Here is a 9,982-nt window from a genome sequence, read left to right on the forward strand (position 1 = left end):
TGCTCCCAAATCACAAATTCCACCAACAAGACAATACAAACAAAAAAATAAAGGACTGAATCATCAAGAAACCAAATTTAACCAGTCATGTATTCAAGTCGTTAAAGTACTGAGACAGCTACCATAATAAAATCCAATATTCCCTAAAACAAACCAAGATTTACAGATGAAAAAAGGAACAGAAAACTATCTCAAAGCCCAAAGGTGACAAAACCTTTATCTAGGGAGCTCGGAAATTTTGTTTCTTGTGTAGAATACATCCACAGTCTCAAAAATGTTCAGTAATTGAAAGAGGACTGAACCACAGTTACATTCATCAGCATATGCTTGTTAAACACCTACTTTGTGTTTTCAGGAAGGCGAAAGCGCAGGTAGATGACCGGAAACCCTGCAAATTGCTCCCCTAGGTAAAGCATCTCAGGGTGTTTAAAGTCCTTCAGGTCCACGCAGACGGGGATTCTCTCGCAGTATTGATCGTCTGCCGCCAGCTGTAACCCCCGACGGCCGTCACAGTGGCACGAGTAGCTGCCCACCGTGTTTTGACACGTCCCATCACACGAATGCGTCTCGCACTCATCCACATCTGCAACCATGAGAGGGAGATTTTAGAAGACATTCGGACTGCTTGGTGAAATACACGTGGAGATAGCCTTGGAGGTAAAATAATGATAGAAAAACAACAACTGGAAAGCAAGACAGCTAGCAAAATGTAAAGAAGGTTTCATATGCTGAGAGTCATTAATGTGTTAAAATGACATTATGTGCATGTCTGGGGAGGCAGAGCCTGGAAGGGTAAAGATCTCACCATCGCATGTCCTGGAAGTGAAGTTGTATTTGAATCCCAGGGGACACTGACACTCATACATGCCTGGTGTGTTGACACATTTAGCTGGTTGCTCACAAATACTGGTGTACAACAGGCACTCATTGATATCTAGACAGAAATGCAATAACAGTCTTGTTAGACATCAAAATATAAACTGCTTAAGGAATATTTATAAGGTTTACAAGATGAATCAAATGTATACCATCTCTGGTAAAAAAAAAAAAAAACACATCTTATTTGGGAATTTATGTAACACCTTAAAATGTCATGATAATTAGATTAGAAAAAGCTTATAGAAACAGTGGATAACAGCAGAAACTCAACATGAAGCTCATATGCACAACATGGAACAGCAGAGCGACTTACTCACTCCCTGTAGCCCATCAAATGAAAACAGAAAGCCAAATCATCAGACCGCCTGAGTTCATGTTTGTGAAGACTTTGTACTGGACAACACTCAAAGATAAACAGTGAGCTACCCACACAGAACAAAACAGGAAATGTCCAGATGATGAAAAATGGGACAGTGGACGTCTAAAAACCGTATGCCATTTCAAATAGCCTAGAGCAGGGGTGTCAAACTCCAGTCCTCGAGGGCCGCTGTCCTGCAGTTTTTAGATGTGCCACAGGTACAAAACACCCGAATGAAATTGCTTAATCACCTCCTCCTTGTGTAGATCAGTTCTCCAGAGCCTTAATGACCTAATTATTCTATACAGGTGTGGTGCAGCAGAGGCACATCTAAAAGTTGCAGGACACCGGCCCTTGAGGACTGGAGTTTGACACCCCTTGCCTAGAGCTATTGGGCTGTTTTGGTGTTTTCAGCAGATCTGCTGGCCCATCGGGTCAGAAATAACAAATGATGTGCTCCCTGAGGGCAGCAGCTGGGAGAGCAGAGTTTGTGATTTAAGGCATGAAGAGTTCAACTATCCACATGCATAAATAGCAAGAAAAGTATCAGAATGAAAAACAAACTGTTTGTGTGCTCAGCTGTTGAGTAGAAGTTTTTTTTTGACCGTGAAGTTGTAAAAAAAAACCCTGCCAGAAATCATTTTTTAAAAAAAACAAAAAAAAACAAACCCAGATCTTACCAACACAGTTGATCTTGTCATTGATGGTGAAACCTTCCTCACAAAAGCAGTGAAAACTACCTGGTACGTTGTGGCATTTTTGGTTGCATCCAGCTGGAAACTCAGGATCTGAGCACTCGTCGATGTCTGCAGAAACCAACAGCCATGACAAAGCAATGTTCAGTCACTAAAGGGCTTCAAATTATTTTCAGTCAAAGTTTAAAAGCACCATTAAAGTAAACACTTGTGCTTAGAAATCCAACGGAAAAACAGCCAACTAATGATAACTGACCATCCTCGCAGCGCGTCCCCTTCCAGCCCGGCTTGCACACACACGTGAAGGACGCCTGACCGTCGACGCAGCGCTCTGAGCCCTCCTTGTAGCACGGGTTTGGTGTGCACTGGTTACTGAGCTCTGTTTTAGGACACACCGACCCACAGGGCATGACGCTGGCAGCAATTCATGGCAAAAGCAGACCCTGTGTTAAAATCTCACCCATTACGCAGGTTCGAAGGTCAGGCGGGATGTTTGTCTGCGAGTTGTGGTTGTTGATGCCGACGCGGTGGGAACCCAAACACACTGCAGAAAGAAGAAAATGAGTCACGGGTATGAAAGCGCGAGATGCTGAAAAAAGCAAAAAATAAAAGTGAAAACGGCAAACTCACAGACATATCTGGGGTAGAAGTATTCCTGCAAAAAAAGTGTGGCAGATTGACAAATGTTAGATGTTTCATACTTCAGGACTTAGAACAAAATACGTCCAAAATCAACCTAGTGCCGCTGTTTTGAAGAATTAATTATTTAAATCACCAGTGCTACAATTATGCTACTTTCTATGAACCTTTAATTAACTATCCACTTTTTTTTTTTTTTTATATTTATTTTTTTACCTAGCATTTTTTTTTTTTTTTATTTTTTTTATATATATATTTATTAGGTTTTCAGAATATAACATACATAAATCATACATGAGAGTATAAGTAAATATATATGCACATATACACGCAGACTTACATATCCATGTAGATACGGTATGTAACAAAATTCTGTATGAAAGCAGTATACTCTTATCAATCCAGTAACAAAAATATGAGAGAAAAAAAACAACAACAAAAAAAAAACTAAAACAAACAAACAAAAAAAAACAAACAAAAAAAACAAAACAACAAAAACAAATATTATAACAGCAAGTCAGGTTACACTGCATTGAGTACTATCTACAGTTAAGGAATGGTATTACCTGTCTATAAGGGCATAGGTGGCACATTAAGAAGCTGAGCGAGTGTCTCCCCCTGGATCGGGAAAGATAATCCAAAACTGGACGCCAGATACTACCAAACCTATCAGAGGAACCCACAACATCATATCGTAGCCTCTCCAAATGAAGAATCTCCGTGAAGTCGCTCAACCACATTTTAAATTGAGGAACCTTGTCAGTTTTCCAGAGTCTCAATATTACTTTTTTGGCTATTACCATTCCATACACCACTGTCGTTTGCATAGAAACGCTGCAGGTCCTTAAAGAAGGAGAATGTCCAAACAATGCAATCTGGGGGTCAGGAACCAACGTGCATCCATAAACCTTAGCAAACAAGTTGAAAATCTCACACCAATAATGAAAGAGCTTGGGGCATGTCCAGAACAAATGAGAAAGGGAGCCATCCGCGGACTTACATTTATCACATTTTGAAGATGTCGAAGGAAATATTCTGTGCAGTTTAACTTTAGAATAGTGGAGTCTATGGAATACCTTGAACTGAATTAACTGGTGTCTTACATTGATAGAGCACGTCCGAATCCTCCCAAGACCCTCCTCCCAGACCTCACTCCCAATCTGCAAACCCAGCTCCTCCTCCCATGCAGCCCTCAAGGAGTCTGTGGTAAAGTTCATTCGTTCTGCAAAGATGTCAACCAAACTCGTGATAAACTTTTTCGATCCTGGAGAGCCCAGCAGAATTTTGCATAATTTATTTTCTTCCGGGAGAGATATGAAATTCGGAATATTAGTTCGAACATAGTTTCTAATTTGCAAGTATCTGAAGAAATCTGTATCTAGAAGGGAAAAACAGCTCTTCAGCATAGCGAATGAAGCAAACTTTTTGTTAATGTACAGATTTTTCAGAGTATTAAGGCCTTTCAAACTCCAGTTTTTAAAGGACATATCTGATAGTGATGGGGGAAAAGCATGGTTGCAGTAAACTGGGGCATGAACTGAGGTCTCCGGCAATTTACAGTGCAGTTTTATTTGCTTCCATATTTTCAAAGAATTTAAAACGATTAAATTATTTACCCCACTAATTGCTGGGGATATCGGTGCTGCAAAAAGAAGAGCCGGAAGAGAGCTGTCAGTAACACCACTTCTTTCAATAGCCACCCATGGGGGGGAATTTGCAGGCAGTTCTTGTGCATCACCTTCCTGCCAGTATACCAAGGCTCTTGCATTTGCTGCCCAATAGTAATGCTGAAAGCAGGGTAATCCCAATCCCCCTATCTTCCTTGGTTTATATAAGTGAGTTTTTGATATTCTATGGGCTTTAAAGCCCCAAACAAAAGGTAGAATTATTGAGTCTAACGATTTAAAAAAAGCCTTTGTTAAAAAAATAGGCAAACCCTGAAAAAGATATAAAAATTTAGGTAAGGACACCATTTTAATAGCATTTATACGGCCCATCATCGACAGAGGAAGTGTTCTCCATTTATCAATGTCTTTCCGAAGATTCTCCACTTTTTCCAGAAAATTCAATTTGAAGATTTGTTTAGGGTCCTTTGGCAGAATAACCCCAAGATATTTCAGTTTGTCCGTTATCTTAAATAATAGGTTATCTAAAAAGTCGGGAGTGAGGCTTGCACCTAATGACATAAACTCACTCTTCTGCCAATTAATAGTATAACCTGAAATCTCACCGAATGACCGAATGAGGTCTAGGAGTGCTGGCACTGACCGCTCAGGATGTGATACAAAAACCACCACATCATCAGCATACAATGAAATGTGATGGTCAATGCTTCCCAATTGAATCGGTTTGATTAAGGGGTGTTCTCTAATACTAATGGCGAGGGGTTCGAAAAGCAAGGGGCTAAGAGGGCAACCCTGACGGGTTCCCCGGTGTAGCAGAAAGCGCTCTGACTTGTCCTGATTTGTAATGACAGAGGCAGATGGATGAGCATACATTATTTTGATCCAAGACACAAATTTATCACCAAATCCAAACTCCCCAAGTACAGTCAGGATGTAGGGCCACTCCAGTTGGTCAAATGCCTTTTCAGCATCAAGGCAAAGAGCTGCTCCCTTAAACCTACTGTCATATTTATGATACATAATGTTCATTAACCGTCTGACATTAAAAAATGAAAACCTATTAGGAACGAAGCCCGTTTGGTCCGGGTGTACAATAGAGGAAATATGTTTATTTAGCCTATTTGCCAGTACTTTAGCGAAGATTTTAATGTCAGAATTCAATAATGAAATAGGGCGATATGATGAAAGCTCCGTCTCCTCCCTGCCTTCTTTACATATTAAAGTTATATTGGCTTCATACATGGTGGGGGGAAATTTACCTGAGTCAAGAGAATGAGCGAACATCCTCCGAAGGAGAGGGGCAATTCTCCCGGCATATCTTTTATAGAGTTCAGTTCCAAACCCATCAGGTCCTGGGGCCTTGGCCTTGGGGAATGCTTTAATTACATCCAGGATCTCTTCCACAGTGATGTCTGCATTAAGAGCCTCACGAGCAGCTTCACTCATCTTAGGGAGATTTAGATCTTTGAGCCAGTTTGAGATATTTCCTTTTTCCTTAGACATGTATAGTCGTTCATAATATTCCTTAAAGGAGTCATTTATATCTTTTGGATCAGTTATAATTTTTCCTGCTTTGGACTTAATTTTATGTATTGCCCTGTTGGCCTGCGAGCCCCGTAGTTGACGGGCCAATAATCTATGGGGCTTATCACTCAGCTCAAAGTGTTTCTGCTTAATTTTGAACAATTGATCAAGCACCTGTCTGGACAGGATGGTGTTATATTCATATTTTAGAGCAAAAATGTTTTGTAAAGTCAAAGGGTCATTAGAGGACTTGTAGTTAGCTTCTAAGCGTGTTAATTCAGCCTCAATTCCTGTGAGGCGTTCTCGCCCTTTGTTTTTCAGAAACTTTTCGAAAGAAATAATATGGCCTCTGATCACAGCTTTAAAAGTTTCCCATAAAGTAGAGTCTGTAACATCTTTTGTATCATTAGTGTCTAGGAATTCAGAAATTTTATCGTCTAGGAATTTACAAAATGTCTCCTCTGATAGCAAGGATTGGTGGAAGCGCCAGAAGTACTGTTGTTTCTTATGATAGAGGTCGAGAGTCAGTGAGACTGGAGAGTGGTCCGAGATTAAAAGTGTATGGTATTTTGAAGATATTACATTAGATATTAATTTAGAATCAAGAAGAAAATAATCTATTCTTGAATAGGATTTATGCATATTTGAAAAGAAGGAATAATCCCTCTCCACCGGATGCTGCAACCTCCAGGCATCAACCAAATTTGTTGAGGTCATAAGGGTGTTCAAAACCGCAGAGGAGGAGGAGGGAGGCTGCCTTGTTCGAGTTGACTTATCCAGGTAGCTGTCAAGCACACAGTTAAAATCCCCTCCCAAAATTAGGTGAGTATCAGCCAGGTCAGGGAGCATATTAAATATCTTCCTAAAGAAGCCTGGGTCATCAAAATTAGGGCCATATACGTTAAGAAGCGTGACATGAAAGGAGTATAAATAGCCTGTTACCAATATAAATCTACCATTTGGATCAGTCACAGTGGAAATATGTCTAAAAGGAACTGTTCTACGAATTAGAATTGCCACCCCTCGAGCTTTACCTGAAAAAGTAGACTGGAAAATTTGGTTTGCCCAACTACACCTCAATAACCTCTCCCTGCCTGGTCTTATGTGCGTTTCTTGAAGGTATACAATGTCCGCTGTTAAGGACTTTAAGTGAGAAAATACTTTAGCCCTTTTTAGGACATGCCCCAAACCCCTGACATTCCAACTGGTAAAGTTTATGCCACCGCCCTGTAATGATGTGTTATGGTACACAGGAAATGTTCAACCGAATGGCCTCAAAGCACTCATGTGTTAGCCTGACAGTGTATTGCAACATGTAAAAAGCCTTTTGAACAACAAAAAAGACAAACAAAAAAGTTACCTCCCTCCCCCCATCCCACTTTCCCAAACAAAGCGAGAATAAGAACCCCACATAGCAAAATAGAGGAAGCCGGGCCACATGGGCCATACAGATACCGAACTAACTCCGCAAAAAGGCTCCTCTGACCACTCAAATTTAACAAACTTAGATTATGGTACAAACATCCAGCTGTTATAAAACCGATTCCGACCCCCAGGGACACAAAACAATAAGCACATACCATAGTGGCTCTAACCTCCCGATACTCAGTGACTCTGTAGGGATTCTGCAAAGATCTCTGCATCCCGCGGCGAGGAGAACGTCTTATCCGTAGAGCCAACGGTGACCCGTAAGCGCGCAGGATACAGGACACCGCACCGCGCTCCAGAATCCTGGAGCCGCTTCTTCACCGCATCAAAAGCCTGCCGCTGCTTCATCACCTCTGCCGGGTAGTCAGGGAAAATGTAGATCGGCTTCTCCTTGAAACGGAGGGGGAACTGTTGACGGGCCAGTCGAAGAATCGTCTCCTTCACATGGAAGTAGTGAATTCGTGCTATCATTACTCGTGGCCGCGTACCATCACCAGGCGGCCTGCTTCCCAGCCGATGCGCCCAGTCCACCTCCAGCTGTGTATGAAACTGATCCACACCAAGCAGTTCCGGGATGAACTTCATCAGGAAATCTCTAGGACGACCACCCTCGATCTTTTCCGGCAACCCGATGATTTTAATATTCTGCCTCCTGGAACGAGCCTCGAGATCGATCACCTTCACCCGGAGAGCCTCGTTCTCTGCCTGGATCCTAGCACAGGTCCCCTCCAGCTTGGAGAGGCGGCCCTCGTGGTTGGATGCAGCGTCTTCCACCTCTTTAATCCGGTCGACAAGGTTTAATAACGTTGCCTGGGTCGAGGCGAGAGTTGTTTCAAGATCGTTAAACCTATCGTTCATTATCTTATTCATGTTATTTATTGCCGCGAGGATAGTAGAGGATCCCGCATCACGTTCACATGCTGAATCAGCGCCTGCCACCGTTGTAGCTTGCTTAGCTAGCTCCAGCACGTGCTGCTCCGTCGTTTCTTCTGAAGCCTTATCTTGCTTCTTTCCTTTATCCGCCTTGGGCTTTGTCATCCTCAATGTCAAGACAGATAGTCGAAGCACGGGGGAACCGGAATATGAATGGATAATCAAGATAAATAAGAAATTACTTTTAGGTGGTGAGGAGCCCGAAAAAACACGTCTACTCCATGCGGTGCTCACTAGCGCCCGGCAACTATCCACTTTAAAATGGCGTTCATCCCTCCAATATGCAACAGGAGCAGGATGGAACAGGAGGTAAAATAAAACTCTTTGTTAAAGAGCTGCAGGTAAAGAGTGACTTCTTTATTGTCACCAATTCTCCATAACAACCATTAGACGCTATTTACAACAACAAACCCTCCAGGTGGCTCTGAAGACAGAAAAAATATTTAAGTTCTATTCCATGGTGGAGGGACTGTGATGCTGTGGGCTGCCTTCTATTCCAAAGGCCCGCGGATCATTTTAAGTTCACACGGCTTCATGGATTCTTGGATTTTTTGTAAATTAATATGGCACGAGTTAAAATCTGAACAAGTTGACCCACTTTTTATTCATCTGGTACTTGTGTTGCTTTTCTTTTGATGATTTAAACAAATGACCTAAAACACACATTTGAAGATGTGAACTTAAGCTTCTCTCAAAGTTTTCAAAGATTTTCACAAATCTGAAGCATGACATGCAAATTCAACTTCTAGTGAAGCTGGAGGCTTTTTGTTTTACATTTCTTCCAACTTCGCTGCTTGTGTGTTCATTCTGTGTTTTCCCTATATTCTGTTTCATTCCCATTCCTGATCTTCCTCTCCTTTATTTTCTGTTGGTTTCAAAATCAGACATATCCTGCAAATGCAGCAACATCTGATCTAACCTTGGGGGACCCTTACCGTCTCCGGGTGGTTCTCGAAGATCTCCCTTGCCTCCTCCTTGTTGCACACCTCCTCGATGCACTCTCTCTCCAGGTTGCCCTTCTTGCTCTCCTCGAACAAAGAGTTGGCCCTCCGGTGCCTGCTCAGGAACTGGGAAGCTGTATTCTGGTTCAGGACTAACACAGACACCCTGGTTCAGAAACAAGCTCCAAACAGCCAGAGCTTCTTTGTGTAAAGACAATAGGAGATTTGCTGATTTGTAGGTTCCTCTGGTGATTAATGCAATACAGTAATACAACAAAGCCTGACTGATCCTCACAGGAATGCAGCTGAGGAGTCTCTTCCCTCATGACAGCTGGCCCATGTGTTTCTGGACTAACCTTATTGTTTCTCTACGAATTGGCAATGAAAAGAGTTCATTGCGAAACCGTTATTTCCCAGAAATAGCCCCCCTAATAGTTGTAAGCGGCTCATGTTGTCCAGGCTTTTTGTTTCACGGTGTATGAGAGTCATAACCCCCCTCTCTGATTATCTTTTTTTAAAAGTAAAAGTCCAGCAAGTTTCCCAGCTGGTTTCATCCAGACTGGAAGCTCAATTTGGGGCCACGGTTTGAGTTTTAATGCGACCTGACGAGCCTGCCCCGTAAATGTCAGGAAAAAAAAAAAAAACAACCCGCAAAAGGCAGCGATTGTACTTACATCGATAAGCATCGGCGAGCGCCACTAGTAATACGAGACAAGCCAAGAGTTTCCCAAGAGCCCGCTTCTGCCTCCACATAGTCGAGCCGTTCTTCCAGCTACAGGTCACGGTTTGGCTTAGACTGACCGAGAGCAGGTCGGTAAGAAGAAGGGGGAGTCGGGGGGCAAACTTTATTTTTCCCGAAAGTGTTTTTGTGGAAAAAAAAAAAAAAAAAGAAAGAAAAGGAGAGGGAGGGAGTGAGGCAGCGAGGGAGCGCTGCTAACACGCTATTGACGCTCTCTGGCT

At 42.3% G+C, this 9,982-nt stretch overlaps 1 protein-coding gene across 1 annotated transcript; it reads right to left on the minus strand.

Moving 5' to 3' along the window:
* Positions 1 to 307: 307 nt before the first annotated feature.
* On the minus strand, positions 308 to 9,951 carry LOC122819533 (vitamin K-dependent protein S-like). The gene is made up of 8 exons (XM_044096321.1): positions 9,697 to 9,951; positions 9,017 to 9,174; positions 2,563 to 2,587; positions 2,393 to 2,476; positions 2,189 to 2,311; positions 1,918 to 2,043; positions 806 to 934; positions 308 to 583 (listed from the first exon to the last, which is right to left on the minus strand). The coding sequence occupies exons 1-8, from the start codon at positions 9,773 to 9,775 to the stop codon at positions 339 to 341; spliced, it is 969 nt and encodes a 322-aa protein (XP_043952256.1). The 5' UTR covers positions 9,776 to 9,951; the 3' UTR covers positions 308 to 338.
* Between the last annotated feature and the right edge of the window lie 31 nt (positions 9,952 to 9,982).

The sequence above is a fragment of the Gambusia affinis genome, linkage group LG02, assembly GCF_019740435.1.
Source record: "Gambusia affinis linkage group LG02, SWU_Gaff_1.0, whole genome shotgun sequence".
NCBI classification, from domain to species: domain Eukaryota; kingdom Metazoa; phylum Chordata; class Actinopteri; order Cyprinodontiformes; family Poeciliidae; genus Gambusia; species Gambusia affinis.

Excerpts from the sequence above, each read along its gene's own strand:
- LOC122819533 (XM_044096321.1), bottom strand. The coding sequence starts at position 9,775 with ATGTGGAGGCAGAAGCGGGCTCTTGGGAAACTCTTGGCTTGTCTCGTA. Across the intron at positions 2,477-2,562 it reads CTTCTACCCCAGATATGTCT|TGTGTTTGGGTTCCCACCGC; the intron begins GTGAGTTTGCCG and ends TTCTTTCTGCAG. Across the intron at positions 2,044-2,188 it reads GGGGACGCGCTGCGAGGATG|ACATCGACGAGTGCTCAGAT; the intron begins GTCAGTTATCAT and ends TGGTTTCTGCAG.